The sequence below is a fragment of the Rhyacophila brunnea genome, unplaced genomic scaffold (assembly GCF_057557595.1).
Source record: "Rhyacophila brunnea isolate RB1 unplaced genomic scaffold, BYU_Rbru_1.0 scaffold_20, whole genome shotgun sequence".
In the NCBI taxonomy this organism is placed as follows: domain Eukaryota; kingdom Metazoa; phylum Arthropoda; class Insecta; order Trichoptera; family Rhyacophilidae; genus Rhyacophila; species Rhyacophila brunnea.
The window spans coordinates 32,917,623-32,937,572 of record NW_028232860.1 but is presented as its reverse complement, the minus strand read 5'-3'; the positions used below and the strand labels follow the sequence as shown (position 1 = coordinate 32,937,572).

Sequence of the window (19,950 nt, the reverse complement as noted above, 5' to 3'; positions counted from 1 at the left end):
TCTAATATTCCTCAATATTGTCTACAAATGTATTCTAAAGAAAGGCGCGTATTCACAACATTCACGTTTCAAAAAATTATCCAATACGAGTACCAATAGTAGCGTATGAATATGAAAAAAGAATTCTTCTAGGTGAAAGTCTAAGCCCAGTCACACATTGAAAATCGTGTCGACTAGGATAATAGTCATAAATCACAACTGGGCGCAACATGCAACTTTCTTATGTGCACATATCAAGGCCGTGTGAGGACAGTGACGTCACTCGGTAAGTCAAAATAATGACATTTCGGGATTATACCTGCGCTGCATGTCGGGTGAAAATAGTTGCATGTGCCTCCATAAGTGTTATTCAAACTAAAATGTTTTATTCCAGCAGTGTGCGAAGGTTCATAAGAAAACGTGTGTTTTGTAAATAACGATGATGTCACGTCGACGTATTCGGCACGTTGTAGACGATACGAGTTTAGATGTGAGAGCCGGCTAACACTAAGAGTACCGCAACGTAGCACAAAAAGGGTGCACATTAGGCACAACGTGGAAAAACCACAAAATAAACCAATGTTATCCAAGTGATACTAAACGACTAAGAATTAGAGAATAAGCCAGCAGTGGATCAACACTACCTGGTAATGATTATGATGAGCATTTTTTCTTTTAATACAATATTATTGATGTGAGTATTTGTGATCTTTGCTGCTTATGTCTAACATGCCTTTTTTATTAGTAGGTATTGTGAGAGTAAAAATATTACCTGCTGTAGATAGCACTGCAGCGCGTGTTTTCGACCACAGCAACACTTGCAGCGAGTAGCTCATCCGATGTGAAATTATTTTCTGTTACTCCCCACCCCGCAATTATCATAGTCTCACTGTTCAGATTTTTATTTGCCAGTTCTGGTAGTGTAGGAAGACAAATTGGTTGAGTATTATCTGAAAAAAGGATGAAACGTGTAAGACAATTAGAAGACAACCATACAAGAATGGAATTAGCAATGATCCAAGAGCCTGTCACGTTGCAAATATACCTTAGGTCAAAATATGTATATGGATGAGCAAGTAGAAAAGGACGCAAGATTGATTTTATCTTTTGCACCAACTGGTAACCCTGCGGCAGAAGAGAAGGGCTTTATTTTCTTTGGACTCAGTCACTTTAACCTTGGCGGTACAGATGGACGGAACTCTTTAATAAAACAGTTGACCTTGACGTTCGCCGATCGGACGGTTGCCAACCTTAAATTCAGTATTACAAGTAGCTTTATTTAAAAAATTATAAGTAGAATCAGTGATTATCTATGGACGAACACAAATGAGTATCCACATCTGTATTATATTTTTTTTTATAATTTCTTTTTCTTTGCAAACATTGATCACGAGTCTCCAATATTATGTCTGTATTTTTGTATTTGTTTTAATTAAATGGATAATTTATGTATTGTAACTTCTAAAAAACAATTATTGTTAATTATAATTATACTGTTTTCTTTAAATCTACAATATTTCATCATGTACATACAGTCGAACTTGGTTATTACGATCACGGAAATAGCGAGATCTCAGATGTAATGAGGAAACATTGATTGACATTTTAATCTTTGATTGTCTCCATACATTTATTCGCTTTTATATCGAGCTGCTTTTCAGGTATTTCGAGCAAAACTATTAATGTTTCGATCGTTTAAAAACAACATTTTCAACCCTAAGCAATAAAATCTGAGCGTGCTGTTAGCTAGACCGATCGTGAGCCTAATACTACAAGGTTCTAAGTGTTCGTCCTTGAAAAAACAAACCCAACAACGAAGTAGTATTCTAAGCTGTCTCATTGTTACTTTTGTTTCTCCAAGGACAAACACTTAGAACCTTGTAGTTCTCCACTCGCGCGATGTCGCCGGGATCGGATTACGTTTATGACACTAGTTAAGTGTCTAAGTACCTTATTAGTATTTTCGCTGACAACATTGAAAAAATATCCACGGATATTGAAATTTCATGTAAAAATCCAGGCCTTGTGAAGTCAGGAAGTACCTACCAGTACCGGCCGCTCAGCACTTGATTACAATAAACAACTTCTTTTGTAGTTTATGAACGCCATTTTTTATGTTCTATGCTTCGAAAACAAAACAAAAACGAGTAATGCTTATAACGAGAAAATTTAGTCACTCCCATCTTCCTCATAATAACCAAGTTCGACTGTATTTATAACATACTTGGCGCCGCAATTATTAATAAATTATACACTTACAAGGCTTGCTTATTTAAACATTCTACTTCAAATCCATTTTTATATATTCTATAGATTCAAGTTTCACTGATAGTCATATCCACGTGACAACGCGATCGCACGCCCTGAGGCCTTATGTTATACCTTGCGAGTTGAAGTCGCCCGGTCGACATGACGTCATATGACATCATAATGACGTACTAACGGAGTGATAATAGCATTCGAGAAATTAACGCTACTGAAATAGTGGCGTTATCCATTGTCCCCATACACAAATAGGTGTTTCAGCATAATAATATCTATGGTGAGCCATGTGCGTTGGGCGGCTTGCCTCGAGCGTGTATTGGCTTACGTCACAATTACGTCCTGTCGTCAGATGATACACGAGTCGATAATTAGGAAATCGCAGGCCTGATCAGTTTAATGATCATGCTTTATTTTTTCTTCTCTACTAACAAACACACCTCTTTTTTTCTATTACAAGCCTTACAAAAACTCTGAACCCAAATCAATAAAAAATAATTTAATCATACGTACATCTCGAAAAGTCGATGCTATTTAGCAGTCTTATGATGCCGATATCATTTTGGCGCGAGACTCTATTATATGATTCATGGAAAAAGGACTCCTTGATAAGAAAATCCTGCACTGGAGGAGCACAATATCGTCTCTTGGCGCTCCCTTCACAATCTTGATCGGTATTCAGATTGTGTTCTCCGACTCTGACTCCAACGACCGTCTTTCCTTGCCCCAAGTTCGTGAGGCAGTGTGCGGCAGTCAAGATATAGTCCATGCTAATGATGGTGCCGCCGCATCCATACGAAGTCTCTCCATCTGAAAAAGATTATCAACAATCGAATAATTTTTATTAGCTAGTTCTTTTATTCAACGAATAATTCACAAATTTTAAGAATGTAACTAAATTTGGAGAGCGCTTATGAGCAGGTGTTTAAAAAACCAATAGTTAAAATTTGACGCAATTAAGCATCGCAGTCGTAGCATAGTGGTAATACACAGATGGTGATACCCAAGAGACGCTGGTTTGATCCTGCTGGGTGTCTTACTTTTTTCGAAAAAGATTTTTTTCTATTGGCTATATTTTCTCATGAGTGTTTTCAATCATTTAAATCGAATAATTATTTTAGCTATACGATTTTAATATTAAACCATCTAATTATTGAGCATTTTCGAGCCCACTAAAAACACTACTATTAACAACTCTTAATATCAGTTAGGTATGTCCAACTGGTAACTCTCAGAAGTTTAGTAGCCCACCTTCTTAGTTTCTGCTTCAATCTGTTAAGTGCCATTTTTTACCTTTAACTTTTTTCATCCCCTAAAAATATCACATTCGGCGCACTTTTTCAGTTTTAATGATAATACAGAAGCTATTTTTTATTCAACATAAAAAATATTTTTGTTCGAAAATTAACAATAGAAAAATAACTTCACCTCTTAATTATTATTATTATGATAGTTAGGTTAATTAATACTGGGTAATTATTGAGTTTGGAAGGAAATAAATCATTTAGCTTTAGTTGCATCGTTTGCCGATTTAACAATATTATATTATTTCTGTACTGTTTTTTCATCAGTTTTAAATATTCGGTCACATTAAAACACTAACTTCTCGTGCTTGTCTTTGTAGAGGTTTTTTAGTTTTTTTTAATACCCCGATCGAGATGGTGTATTTATTGCAATGCTGTAGATATACTATTAATTGTATCGTGTAAAACATACTTTTCGCACACAGACGCAGCATTTACACACCTAGCTATAATAGATGTTAACATATATTATTTACAGTGCCTACTTAATTAATTGCAAACATTGAGACGCTGTTTCATATACATAAAGACATAAATTTATCAAATTTCGTAGCCAATATACTTTACCAATTTAGACACCTGCACCATACCTAATTACAACGCAATTAGCTGATAGTCTACAACTAAAGAACTTATCAAATTTTACTAATATTGGCTACTAGTTTTTATGCCTTAATTTCTAGCCATCGTCAGGATCTATCCAAATTTTAGTCTCATCGTACTTGCACTTCCCACGATGGCCGCGCGGCTTAAACATCGGCCTATAACGTCGTGGGTCCCAGGTTCAAATCCTGGGTCTGGCAAGTAGCCGTATTATTTTTCAATTTTTGTATAAGTCATAGTATGGACCTAATAGGTTGAGCAAGTGGCTAACACCCATTTCTCGTAAAAAGAAAAACCTACGGGACACTACAGTGGCAATATGAGGTATATATTTAATGTATGACTGGGAATGTCCTGGGAGCAGATGCCCAAAACTAAGGTTGCTACGCTCTAGATGAGTTCTGACTGAGTTTAAAGAGTTTACTCTAATGCAAAGTGCCGGTGAGAGAAGAGCACATAGAAATTACAAAAATAAAAAGAATTTAAAGTATATTTAACAAATGAAAAGAAGCTAATCATACGGACAGCAAAACTTATGTGAAGAGATCTTCACGTCCGCAGTAATACGCCGTATTTTTTTTTAAAGCAAGATATCAACCAAGTCGGGCGGCCCGATGGGCCCAACAGCTGGTTGGACCGACTAAATCATCTCTTCCTTTTCGAAGCACATATTCGGACATTCCCAGAGGATGTGGTTGGCATCCTGTATTTACCTTCGCATGGACATGTCGGACGGCTTGCTAGTCCAAGCTCAAAGAGCTTTCCAGCGAACCCCCCGTGGCATGGTCAAAAGAAAAGAAGTACTCGCACTTGCTACTAATTAATTTAGCAATATTTATATTTTACTAGTAGTTTTTTTTGGCCACACGTAATAAAAAATTTAAAATATTTACTGAAATAATGAGCAATCAACGCCATCCAAGTGTACTCAAATATCCCTGTCCTCCTGCCACCAATAATTTTATTCTCATCATTCTGTCCGCAGGTTTTTGGCAAAAGGTTGAAGTTTGGATGTGCAGTGACATTTGGCGGTGGGCTGATTGGTGTTGGAAGTGAGTAGGGGGTCACCGTTTCACCATAACTGTTCACTGTTGCGGCTGGACAGCATACCTGAAAAAAATATATTTTCGTACTATGTTGCAATGATTACAATTATTGAATAATTGTCATTATGCAATTTCGTTTTAGATCATGAATCGGAGCGTACTTCAACGACAAATCATTTTCAACAGTAGGTGCGACGAAATCACCAATCGGAGACAGACAGTCGAGTGTGCGCACGTCGATTTGTTTTGTCATGGCGTCGGATGAATATATTCTTAAATCGTGTAAAGATGACTAAAAAACTTTACGTATGTAGGTACTTGAAAAAGAAAATATGTCAATGAAAATACTATTATTATTAGTAATATAACAATAAACATAACATTAAATGGACGCATGTTGATTTTTTATGACAAATTATATTTCGTTCGGCACACGTCATTTGCACAATCCGCACTTCACCTAGCCACGATCCTTTTAGACCGTGCCTCAACTGGAGTGTAGCCTTAAAGAGACTAAAGCGCGAAATATAATATTATGGTGCATGTCGCGGACTATCACGTGACGTCACAGTAATCTGCCGCGGAAAAAAAAATGTGTAACATCGTTTTTCTTGTTATTTAAAATGTTATCAGACTGATGCTCCCTTCCCGTAGCACATTTTGAACCTTTAAACGAACATCGTCAGTTGGCAAAATCTGCCGAAATCACTAAAACAACAATGAGGTCACCTCACGTTGAACCGCACTGCATCGACGGCTGCATGACTTTGTGAACGTTTTTATCATATTCTACACGTATACACATTGTCAAAATCACGTTTTTTTTTTAGTGGTTGGAACTATGTATTATCTGGAAGAATATTGTCTATTATCTATGGTCTGCAGGTTGGGTTCTCTTCAAAATATTATCTATGGTAATTTTAACTTACGCACACGTAGAAACTGTTAAAATTAATTGAAATTAGCATTAATAATTAATAATAATTCAAAATACTAATATCTACATTAGAGCTGACACTCTCTATAATCGAATTTAGAGAGGTGGTGATGGTTCAAAATATTCTGCAAAATGACGAAACCATAGACTAAATTTGTCGACGTGACAGCATGGCGGTGACGTGACACGCATCTCAATTTGATCACAACTTAAAAATCCGATGCATGGATTATCGCGAATTGACATTAGCTGTATATCGGCTGTTTAACGAATGACGAAAAAAACGTTTACGAATTCTTGCGCCTTTTACTTAACCACAGTAACATCTCCTAGAAAAGAAAGTTATTTCGAGTACCAAGAACCAAATTTAAGATTTTTTACAAGGAATATATTTACATAATACTGATTTAGAGACAGCATTGCCAACATAGCGTTTTTCTTACCACATCTATTTGAATAACGTGTTCAGTGGCTATGAAATTATTATAAAAACCTCTTTGTTTTCTGAGTTTGTTAAATTTACGGCCGATTTTTGCTGCTGGAAGATCTAGAAAAAGTTTTTGACTTATGTAATGAAGGGAATTTGTTAAATATATATGTGCATTTTTTGGTTGCAAGAGTTAAAAAGCTCTGGACTTCTTAGACACTCAACATTCACAGTGTTGCTCGCAATGAAAACCTTTTATATATATTTTTAAGTTGATCGCATTTCCACACTTTATAACATTATTTGATGTAAGAATTCAGTAAAGACGTAGCATGGTTGATAAAACATTGCAACATCTACAGAAACTAGACAAAAACTACACTGAAGCGCCTAGTTTCAAAAGCCCCTAAAATCATTTTAGGTAGTTTTGAGAACACTGAGGAAAACTCATAGCTATTAAATCTGTGAACTTTATGTATTTATTTTTTAATTCGTTACATTGTAAATAGTATTTTGGCTTTCCATTTTAGGGGTATTTGAAAAGCACGCCAAACCATTTTAGCGGGTTTTGAAATTAACCATATTTTTTTATCATACGTATTGACGGTTTTTTAAAGTTCAATCTTTGGCCATCATATAGGTAACAAAAATATCCATCTAAATACATATTATCTAACTCAAAAAAATTCAAAAACCGTTTTAGGGGCTTTTGAAACTCGGTGCTTCAATGTGTGAAATACCCGACGGTAATTCAAATATATAATATTATATTTAATTTTACATCATTCTTACTGAAACGGGGTAACGATAATAATATGACTAATCATATATAGTAGGCATACCTTTGGCATGAGGCCGTTGAAGCCACAGTGATCTTCTTTCAGTTTCTTCCTCATATTAGCGGACATTGGTCTGGAGCCTTTTGTAAGGAGCTCATAAGTTGGACCACAGCTGATTAAATCTGTACATTTTCCTGTCTGGCGATCTGACGTAACGCAATGGTCATAATCTGTCAAAATATAAGACAAACAAATCGTCACCTTAAGTATTAAAATATTAAGGTTTAATGACCGTAATTCGTACATTCACCATGTAAAAACAACATACTTATATACACGTCTGAAGAAATAGGAAGTCGGTAGTGATAGATAGGGATTCCAATCCCGGGATCCCGAGCTATTTTCGATACCTATGAATCCCGGGATTGATAAACATAATCCCGAAACTTTCGGGATTGATTTTTTTATCAATTTTTATGGAAAATAAAATAAAAACGAAAATATAACAAAAAAAAATACTTTTAATAACAAATAACTACATTAAAAATAAACTGAGTTTGAATGAAGTTTGATTTATACCCATGTGTAGGTTGCCGATTCATTTTATTTTTTCACATAAATTATTAAAAATTGAAAGATTGGAAAAAAACAATGCTTCGCACTATTAACAAAGTTATTCCACCATGATATCATACGTTTTATGGCAGTTTCAGATTTGACTGACTAATTAGATTAATCTAATCAGATTTTTGAAGCGGAAAGGCCATAAGTACACTATGATTTGTTTTACTATTTTAAATCTCGCTAACCCATTCATTAAGTTTTTACTATCAGAAACAGCAATCTCGTATTAAATTTCATTATTATTTATATTACAATATTATTAACTCCATTAAACTTATGTATTTCCAAGATTGAACGTATACAATATTAAGAATAAATGTCTTAAATAGTATAAATTATACTAGATTTATTTTTGACCGATTTTATCAATGTTATTTGTAAATATAAAAATTTTATATTAACAATGGAAAAAATACCAATCCCGGGACCAGTCCTGGGATCCCGGGATTGTCAAATTGTAATACCGAAATCCCGGGATCAGAATTTTGGCTCGGGATTGGATTCCCTAGTGATAGATAATAATACTTGAGAGGTTAATTGATTTAAAAAAATGCCAAAACTGAATAAACGTCAATCAATTTATTATCTTATTTTTTTTATAAAACTTACAACGGAAATTTTAGCTGTGCGGGGAAATACCGAAGGAAACGAATCATTGTAAAAATATTAGATTATAAATTAACTGTCTAATGTATTTTATTATAAAGAACTTTGGTAAATCCCCGAAAATATTTTTTCCTTGTTGATGTTTGCATACATTATAATTATTTTTATAAGTAACATTTTTTCAATGGTAGTGTTTTTTTAAATAATGAAATAGCTATCTGCCTAATAATGTAATCAATGAATTCTCATTATTTATTATTCTATGAATTGATAAATACAGACATTATTTCTTAGAATTTGGAAGGTTTGTTTTAGCCATGGTTGTGTGTAGTTTTCTGATATTTGACGTATTGGTCTTATACATAATGTGATAATATGCCTATGTATACAGCAGCTTGAATTCTTTTCCCATAACCCCTGAAGCTAACCAAACACTTGACAAACCAACGGTGATCGGTTTAGGTAAGTACTATAATTATGATTCTCGAACGACTTTTATACGAAATGTAGAAAAAAACAAATAATAAAAAATGAGTAGCTACCGTAAATCAATACATACTGTCAGAAATCGGGACCCGAATATTTAAGATAAGCCTGCATAATTACAGAATTATGTACATATAACTACAAAATTTACGCGAACGCCTTCCATGTCACATTTCTACACAATAAGTATATTTACTTATGTAAATATAATATATAAATTTCAAAAGAGATAAAAGTTTTTATGTTATTGGAACAGAAATTACATCAAATATTAAGCATTGATAAATCCATCGCAAATAATAATATTATATACGTCATCGTCTTACAGACTTTCATTCGATTATTGAATCAAAATAAAATTAGTTACGATACTAAACTTCAGTTTTTCAATACCAGAAGCGACGATTAAACATTGGGTAGATAATTCGAATTTAAATTTACTCTATTACACACATTTATTTATCATTCTACGTGTATATAATGAAAATACAATTTTGGAAACTAGCGCCAACTTTAAATATTATCGTATTATTAAGTAACTGATCTTAAATAATAATTATTTCAATTTGTATCAACATATTATATTAAATTACTAGTGCCTCACTTTGAAGAAATTAAAGAAATAATTTTCTATAATTAATAAAATATATGTTTTAATAATCTTAGCATATTATTCAGTTTATTCAGTATTTTGAGTAAAGCCAAATATGAAAGAACAATAATTGCCGCGCAATTCAGAGTTACTATATAAGTATATTAGAACACTGTCAAAATGTGTTAAGTATATTGTTATTTTCGCCTAGTATAATTTAACAGACAATAGACAGAAATAAAATTAATTTTTTGAGTGTTCTATTTCCTGGTCAGTTTATAGGTAGATACATATATAATTTTAAGCGAAGGTTTTTGCGTGTATACGTAGGTAATATTACAAATTAATAAATGTATTCATACCGGATTGAACGGATGTGAACCTGTTTATAAACACAACACATAGAATGGCGTGAAAAACATTGATCTCCATTATCTTTAAATCACTTCACTTAGTTATTAAACAAATTAAATTTCTATTATTTTTTAAATTAAATATACAAACAGAATCATTAGCGTAAAAAGTGATCAAAACACATATTTTGTTAAATATAAATAATTAAACTGATATCGCCCGCCACGATTGGAAAAAAACTTCACTCATGTTCTCGAATAGGTTTTGTACACTACTGAGAGAGCCCGTTTAAAATGTTGGTTAATAACATGATTACGCAGTGTTGTTCAAACCGCTTTTTTCTTAGTAATGATAAAAATAATAAATAACAAAGTAATCTTTATATTATTGCGAAGGTTAAACACTTCCGATCTAGAAGAAATACTTCGACTTATCTACTAAAATAATTAATTTTAAACAACCTTTTTCTGAAAAATGTTATATTTTTTATCTCCACTGAAACTCGCGCCAATTGAATAATTTTAATGTAAGTTTGTTCATACACAAGCTGATAATTCTACCAATTCGACGAATTCGACGAAAAATTCCGGATACACTGTATGCTGATCGTTTGGCGAGCTACCGGTAGCTCGCGATGGCATTTTTGGTAGCTATCGTAGGATATTTTATCACATTTATGAATTTACCTGTCAAATTTTATTATTTGACTCCGAAATGAAATGAAGGCATTGTTTTGTTCTGCCTACTTATGTGAATCAACGTTTTTCACTATAAAGGTGGTTAAAAGTAGAATCAGAATCAAAGGTGTACATCTTGATATTTGCCATCAAAATAATGGGAGTGATAAGGAACTCACCGGGAACTGAAAAGAAATGTGGAGGAAAGTGAACGCCATTCTTTTCACTAATTATTTTTACTTTTACTCACACTTATTTCAAGATATATTTCAATTATTATTTTGTTTATAAATAAATAATTAAAGTACGCATTTTATGTTTTATTGGAAGTCCGATGTCCTAATTTATTTTTAGTACTATAATTATATTATGTATGGTACGATAAAGGATGTGATAAATAATTATAAAGAAGGAATATGTATAAGTAGCTCACCAGACAATTTCAATTTCAGAAAGTAGCTCACATCCTTATTGAGTTTGGAGATCACTGCGTAGACCATGAAAGCAATCGTTGCAAATATACACTGAATTTAGTACTGGAATCTATAAAAAATATGGTAACTTGTATAAATAATCGACAATCACCACCTACTTTTTCAAAGCTAGGTTTCCCTAATTTGAATCAAGGATTTAAGAAACTGTGTGATAATTCATAAGAGGCCCGCCCATTTCATGGTTACACGTAAGTTGGACGTATTCAGTTCATCGTGGGACACTACTTATTCGTGCGCCACAGTACGTAAAACATGAGTTCGTATAACATTTTATCAAATGACGAGTTCTTCGTTGAACATTTCACCGTGGAATACCTACATGTGTACGTATCTTACAAAATGCGGCGATAGTTTGCAAATAGTATTGTTCCAATTAGATTAGCTCTAACCTAACCTAACCTAGTAAAGACATCTCATAAAATTCGCCACATGTTGTAGCATACGTACAAAATATATACTCCACGGTGAAATATTCAACAAAGAACTCGTCATTTGATTAAATGTTACAAGTGTCCTGCAGTGAACTGTTTACGTACAAATTTCCGGATACGCCATTTCATTAACTGTGATTCATTTATGGGGGAAAATATAAAGACTAAGGGCGCCACGAAACGAAAAAGTTTGAAAATCACTGTGTTGGGCAAGATTGCATTCATGATTATTTACAGGAGCACCGCATCCTTATGTACGTATAACGGCTCTCGTAGTCTAGTGCGCAAGGCGCTGGGTTTTCCTCCAGGGGCTCCGGGTTCGATGCCCGGTGAGGTCACAATATTTTTTTGTGATTTTCTCAAAGCCTGTATGTTTCACTTTTATTACTAACTACACTACAGGTTCAACACACTAGTATTATTGGGCCTCATAGCCTGGTGTATTGTTAATAATAATAATAATGTATACTTATTTAATTATCATATTAGGATTTCTATTTTTAAATACTATACAAACTTCAACCTTTAAAACAATTCTCATACAGTTCAATTTTAAATTAATCTACTTATCTAGATTTGGCAATTGTGATCTACCAATTTAGCCTCTTGAACCATACCCAATTTTAACAAGATTAACCTTATCACTGGTAGCCACTGTAGGCCAGCTATTTTTAGAATAAAATAAATCCATTAAAAATCATGAAATAGGTGCAGAATGATAAAATATATTTGTGCAAACATACCAAATCAACATGTATCTCGAGTTTATCGTGAATATTTTCACACTAAAATTATAAAAATATTGTTTCAAAAATATACATAAACAGGGTTGTCACAACTTCAGTATTTTAGTCACTTTACAGAGTTAACACGTCCATGGCCTGACGCATCATATATGCTTTAACGAGTTAACTCGGCTCTGGCAGTGATCAGTGAGTAATGATGAGCAGTGATGGCAATTATGCGGTTGAATTGACCGTTTTTTTGCAATTTGCAGTTATAGATCGCGCAATCAGAGTTGAGGCGGCGAATAGTCACACAGACGCATGCAAAAAAGAAACAGTCTGTAAAAGAATAGTGTATTCCTCAGAAATTCACACAATTTTTCATATCTGTGTCGCATCAACTCTGGTTGCGCGATCTATACAAACAATATCTATTTATCTCAATTCCTAGCCGACGTCCGAATATTTCCCAATGTTAACCATAACAGCATTACCGATTAATGTATCATCCACCCCATTTTAGTTGATTGCATCGTCATTGTGTGTGGTTTAATATCTTCTATTCTTGAGATATGGCTTGCTTAAAATCAAGATGTTGGTCGAAAGAGGAATCACTTTGGAATGCATCGGCATACAGTTCGCGGTTGTCTCCTCCGGGCCACATGTCATCTTTATGTAGTGACCTTCACCGAATCTGGAAACTTGTACGTATGCAGTTCGCCGTATTGCACTTCACCGTGAAATGTTGTATCGGAAATATATGGACGTATATTAACTCATTTAGTGCAAACACCGCGACTGGCGCGTTTGGAGTACTTGGCCATTAGATATAATTTAGGCTATACTTCAGTTGAGGCGTGGTCTAAAAAGATTCTGGCTAGGCGATGCGCGGATTGTGCAAATGACGCGTGCCGACCGAAATATAATTTGTCTTAAAAATTCAACATGCGTCCATTTAATGTTATGTTAATTGTTATATTACTAATAATAATAGTATATTCATTGACATGTTTTATTTTTCAAGTACATACGTAAAGTTTTTTAGTCATCTTTACACGATTTAAGAATATATTCATCCGACGCCATGACAAACCAAATCGACGTGCGCACACCTCTACTGTCGGTCTCCGATTGGCGGTTTCGTCGTACCTACTGTTGAAAATTATTTGCCGTTTCACTGAAGTACGCTCTTAACGTGTTATTTAAATGTGGTATTTACAGGGTAATTAAAAGGTTACCAGTGATTGTGTTGAAGACCGTTAAACCTCTTTAGGTCGTATTGTACTGACATAAAATTCATGTCTAAATAAAACACGGTTCTTGTCGGTTTACACTTTACAGAATGGCAGCAGCAAACAAATTTTGAAAATAGCCAATATACTGGATTATTTGTTAGGTTAGGTTTTCGTTCTTGAATTCTTGAATTTTGCCAAAATCAGCTATAAACATTAAATTAATAAATAATGTTCATATTGAATCTAATAAAATTGGAGACCGTATAGTATACGGCCATCTCTTTCCGATAAGAAAGCTCACGGCGAACTGTGCCACGGTGAATTGTTTTACGTATAATTTACATGTAACCGACCTTAACAACCTTCTCCTATATTTTAATTTATAACAAATACTTACTCTCGTTTTTCTTGGTCTATGGCCCTAAGTCCAAGCGCCACAAAAGTAGGAATATTCCAAGTCAAATTGTTAAATATATGCTGTCATTTTTCAGTTTAACCGGACAAACAAACATACACATAGACGCTTATTTTATTATCAATAAAAATGGTCTCCCTACGTCCTTGGGAGGGTTTTTCATCTCATTTATAAATAAATATCAGCTTTCGTGGTGTCATCTCAATATTTAATATATTAAAGTACCTAAATATTTTTGTTTAATTATAAGAATACATTGGGTGCATACGTCATATTATTTGGAAATAAAACAATAGTTGGTTATTATTTTTTACAAAAATTTAATTGCCAAACAAGTTATTAAAAATAGTTATAAAAATACAAAAAATGGTTCATTTAAAGTTATTCTGAAAAAAGTATTTAAATTACTTGAGAAAAAATATGTATTAATAAAGTTTAAACAAAATTAACTATAGGCAAATACTTTATACAAAATGGCACATTGCTTAATAATATTTTTGATAAAAAATATTTCGTCTATAATGGTTGTTAAAAGATTGTTTCGTGAAACTTAAACACTAAGTAAATGCCACCCTTTTTACCACAAATTACATACTCCAAATCAAAGAATATAATAATTATTAACAAAACAGTACTATTTTAATGAAATAAAATGTAAAATATAAATTAGATAATTTTAATGTTTTATACAAATAAAAAAAGATGGAGAACGCTTTTTTGGAATACATTTACATAGAGTGACGAAAACATTAATTTTTATAAATGATAAATTAGGTCAGATAAAAATAAATATAATATAGAAGTAGCATAAAAATAATATTGTCTTTTTATATAGTTTATGTTGTTGTGATGATGTGTAAAAAAAATTACTGAAATAAATAAACGTTACGATAATATTTTAGTTAAAGTATTATGTTGGGTTCGGCCATTTCCGTGTTGATATCGGTAAAGTCAAAAAAATTCTACCAATGACTGAAATATGAAAATCATTATTATGTCACATTTTAAAATAAATAGATAACGAGGTATATATTTATTTCAAAACAGGAACCAATTCTCCTCTCGGGATAAAGAGGAAAACTGTAATTACCGTCATTAAAATCAGCATTAGTATAGCATTTAGTTATTAGGATATCAATAATATAATATAAGACATGACTTTTTATCACCGGTGTAAATTTTAAATTAAAAAAATATAAGTCAAATCCAAGATTGCATTTCATTAAATTTAATTATGGATATCTATAAAATCGTTGCTTAAGTTGCTAACTGTAAAATCTATTCATTGTGAGCGTTCATCCAACCCTTTTATTTTAATTTATAAATATAAAAATTAATCCCTGATATTGGACGAGATCCAGTTTCCGTAGGAGGCAACCTTAGTGTATACTCCTGGCCATCCTGCCTGTCCGCAAGGTGTGGGACCAAAGCTGACAATGCCTCCGACGTACCAGTTGGCATTTCCATTTTCAACGTCCAAGTACATAAGAGGTCCGCCAGAATCCCCGCGACAGGAGTCCTTTCCCCGTTTTCCGCCAGCACACAACTGACCGGATCCGAGAACTCTTCCGGCTCTTTGATAAACGGGTGCGCAGCTTGATGTGGAGATGACAGGAACACGAAGTTTCAGCTTAATGTCTGATTCAGATTCTGAAATAAAACAAAGGTTATGTATTAGAGTTATTTGCAATTTAATGAATTCTGACGTAGCTAATCTATAAACAATTATTGGCACTAGGTACATATCACCTTCTTGCAACTATAAAGAGTATTTATAATTATTTATATCATAGCATATGTATGACTATGGTGCAACTCAGGTCCATGTATAAAAATAAGTAACTCCCGTTTCATACGCAGCGAATATAGTAGCGCCTGTACACATGCATGTAATTACTGTCGGCAGTTGTGCTTATTTTAAACTGTCATGACAATAACTGTTTACACGTAAAAGTGCTGACTGTCTCTCCAATCTCATTCTTCAAGAGTAAGCGAGACGCGAGGTTGTCATTTTATACTACTATCTGACAGGTCGTATTGAAAATCAGAGCTCAAAATGTGTAGTTCGTTTTTTTGCCGGTAGGTTCGCTACGATCGCTCTACTGCGCAGGCGCAGATCTAAAATAATCCTACTGTCGCATTGGAAATTCGGAATCTTCCAATCTTGTTTGATTTATGCACGCAATCTTGCCAACTGCAGGATAATACATATTTCCCCATACATTTTCTTACTGTGCACAGTACATCCATGCATGTGTAAACGAGGTATAAGCATTTGAAGTATATGAAAACTTTTTCATTACACTGATACATTTTCTACTCAATTTCAGCAGCCTGTATATGATAACACCAACACAGATTTTCAGTGTGGGGATGCTTTCGATATGGATCAGGGGTTTTACACACGCGTCTCTCTGGCAGAGATGTACGCAACATATTAAGGTCGTTGATATTCCATTACAACTGCACTTATGGTATGAGCGAAAGACGCGTTTTAGAAATAATATCTATATATTGTGCTGAAAACAAACTGATAACCCATTTCATAAATTACTAGCTGAAGAACCTGGCTTCGCACGAGGTCGCTTCATTAATCGATTTACACTTATCTTTATTAACAAAGCAATAATAATTATATACTTCAATAACAAAATATCTATATTTAGGTACACAACATATCAAAATGAAAATAATTCTGACAGGCAAGTCAAACAAAAGAAATTAAAATCGAATGCAAAATATGCAAATGTTAGTTGTCATGAAAATTCAAAATTGGAATTGATAGGAAAGATAATTTGAACAGACAACTTTTGCATTAAATTTAATATAATACAGGTGTTGTATAACTTTGAAAATGAAAACAAAATGGTTTACTGCTGATAATATTTTTATTAAAAGTTGGGAATTACGTATGGAAGATAACGTCAGCTAAATGCTCGCCTCTGTTAACCTACAAATGCGGACTCTTTTTACAACATTTTCATCACATTTCAACCGGCATTTCATTAATTTAGTCACAAAGGTTTCGTTTAAGTTGCTGAAGTGTTTCTGGTTTGTTGGCATAAACTTTGTTATTTAGATATCCCTACAAAAAGAAGTTCGGAACTGTTAAATTCGGTAACCGTGGAGGCCAATCGACATCGCCATTTCTTGAGACAATTTGTTGTGGAAACAGATCTCTCAGTAATGCCATTATAACATTAACTAAATGTGAAGTGGTACCATTTTATTTAAACCACATGTCAACCAACCCCAAAGCATTTAATTCTGGTGTTAAAAAGTTGTCAATCATGTTATGATAACGTTCTCCATTAATAGTTACCGTAACGCCACGTGCATCTTTAAAAAAGTAAGAGCTAATGATTCCTCCAGACCACATAGCACACCATACAGTCACTACTAATAGATGCAAAGGTGACTGATGAATAATTTGGCTTCTAATTATCTGCTATATAGCCTCTTTCTTCATAATCATTCACTAATCGATAAATAGTGGGTTTTAATTGCATATTATTTCTACCAAAAATTTTACATAATTTTCTAGTCGTCGTAATAATTGATGATTGATTTCAATAAAATGTTTTTACTATTAAAACACATTGGTATATCGAATTTTTTTGAATAAGAAATTTTCCACATCTATACTTGACGATTTCCAAAAATGAACTGTCGAAATTCATTTGTACCAATATGGCGACGAAACAAAGTAGTAAAGCTTTTCAGCGAACACCCTATATTATGTAGATGTCAGATACAACTACGAGAAGTAAATCAAGCAAACGTAATTTGATTTTTATATTAAGTATATAATTATAGATAGATCATGAATTGTGTTACTCCCATAAGGTTAACGCTGGAAAGACAAGAAAGAAAGAGACGGTATTTTAGAATTTCTTAAAACATAAACTGTTTGTCTTACTCGGTAAACTCTTCACAATTAAAACTAAGTACCTATATTTATCACTGTTTTTACATTAGGTTAAACTAGGTCTTAGTGTATTTTTAATTTGCATCATTTACATTACTTTACATAACTTTATATAACTTAAACAAAATGTCATGTCATAAATTTCCAGAATTAATATACATAATGTGCCAAAATAAAAATAAATTAGGTAAGTACGTATTAGGAATTTGAATACAACTATAATAATAATGGCGAATAAATAAACTGACTTGTTTCGGTTTTTCCCCATCCGGCAACAAACAAGTCTTCGCCGACATGATTTTGGGACGCCAATCGCTGGGAGAAGATTGGCAGGCAAACTGGTTTCACCCAATCTGAAAATATAAAATAAAACATATTTATTACATTAAATAATCCACACGATATTACGACAGAATGAATATTATTTTCATAGATGTCCACAGTATAACAAAGTTTATTATTATGTGGTTTACGTATTTTTAGTCATGTAAACATAATACATGGAAAAAGATACAAAAAACCGTTATAATATACAGTAGAGCCTCGATTATCCAGATTATTTTCATTAAGACAAATTGGATATAACCGATGCTTTGAAACGAGGTGACTCGAGACGTTATCTATCTAATTAATAATATGGTGTCGGAACGTCAATCATCTCGGATATAAAAAAAACAAAGTAAAACTATTATGAAGTTTACTAATTGTTTAATGTTAGAAGATGGAAGCTCAGAGCGGAAAGCTATGAAAAAAATCAGGAAATAAAGATGTTGAAGAGTGTATTTTTATGTGGTTCATCCAAAGACGAAAGAGTCACGTCGGTAATAAAATAAATAACCGATGGATCAGGGTGTAATAGAAACCTTCAAACGTTTATATAGAAAATGCTTCGACGATTATTGCTAGACGAAAATAATGAAGAAACAGTTATCAGCTTCTACAAGAAAATAAATTAAAAATATTGTTGCTACATGGCAGCAGGTAGTTGGAATTCTTTAGATGTGTCAACTTTGAAAAAATCATGGAACAAAATTTTGAAAAGACCATTTTAGTAAGTTCCAGTAACGCGGTAAAACCTGCTTTAAGCAAAAATCAATAAACGATTTTTTTAATAAAAAAAATGATTTATTAAGTTTAGTATAGGTACATACTAATAATTACATGTAAACATAAACAAATAAAAATTATGCATACTGAATATACATGTCTTTCCGTGTCAATTATGATTTTTTTTTTCGATTATTCGGATTTTTCCTTATCCGGACTATCTTCATCACCAATTAGTCCGGATAATCGAGGTTCTACTGTATATTATAATTTTAACCGTCTTCGATAATAATACTATCATATTAAGGACCTCTATAGAGTGGAGGTTGTATCAATATTATTTTTGTTTTTACGAGAAATGGATGTTATCCACTTGTTCAATAAATTAGATCCATAATCTGGGTTCAAACACACACGGAACTCTCAACATCATAAAGTATAATAAACCCCTGAAACTGACATCAAAGCACCCCATAACATAACCTTCTAGCATATACCTGCGCACTTGTACAATATACAAAATAAACTAACAATATATTATTGCGTCACGTCGTCGTCAATAATAATTATGTTCTGTTTAAGTATATTGTGTTTTATGATGTTTATTTTATAGTGTATGGCATAGGTTCTCAAAAATCAGTCAGTTCGTCAGGCATCTACGTTCACCCAATATTAGTACTTATTTTTTGATATTGAGGTTTTCATACGACTAACCTAACTACTAAATACTAAGATATGACCACGGTGGCCGCGCGGCTTAATACTTTGGACGCGGAAGACGCACCCGGCGCGTAATGGCCAGGCGGCCGATCGATGTAATTAACGTGCATTTTAAAGGTGCTAATTAAAAAATCATTATCTACTCAGCAGTGAATGAGTTAAGCGTTGGACTATAACGCTGTGGGCTCCAGGTTCGAATCCTGGGTCTGGCAAGTACACATATTGTTTTTCAATTTGTGTGTGAGTATGGACCTAATTAATAGGTTGAGCATGTGGCTG

General features: G+C 33.2%; 1 protein-coding gene across 1 annotated transcript in view; it reads right to left on the bottom strand.

The window, feature by feature from the left end:
• LOC147071551 (transmembrane protease serine 9-like) overlaps positions 1-19,950 on the bottom strand; it is a 66,797-nt gene that overhangs the window by 2,854 nt on the left and 43,993 nt on the right. The window contains exons 6-11 of the mRNA XM_085947968.1: positions 18,153-18,257; positions 15,312-15,626; positions 7,401-7,567; positions 5,042-5,258; positions 2,755-3,051; positions 752-929 (exon numbers count right to left, since the gene is read on the bottom strand). Of these exons, the coding sequence (XP_085804094.1) occupies positions 752-929; positions 2,755-3,051; positions 5,042-5,258; positions 7,401-7,567; positions 15,312-15,626; positions 18,153-18,257 (1,279 nt within the window). The remainder of the gene's footprint in view (positions 1-751; positions 930-2,754; positions 3,052-5,041; positions 5,259-7,400; positions 7,568-15,311; positions 15,627-18,152; positions 18,258-19,950) is intronic.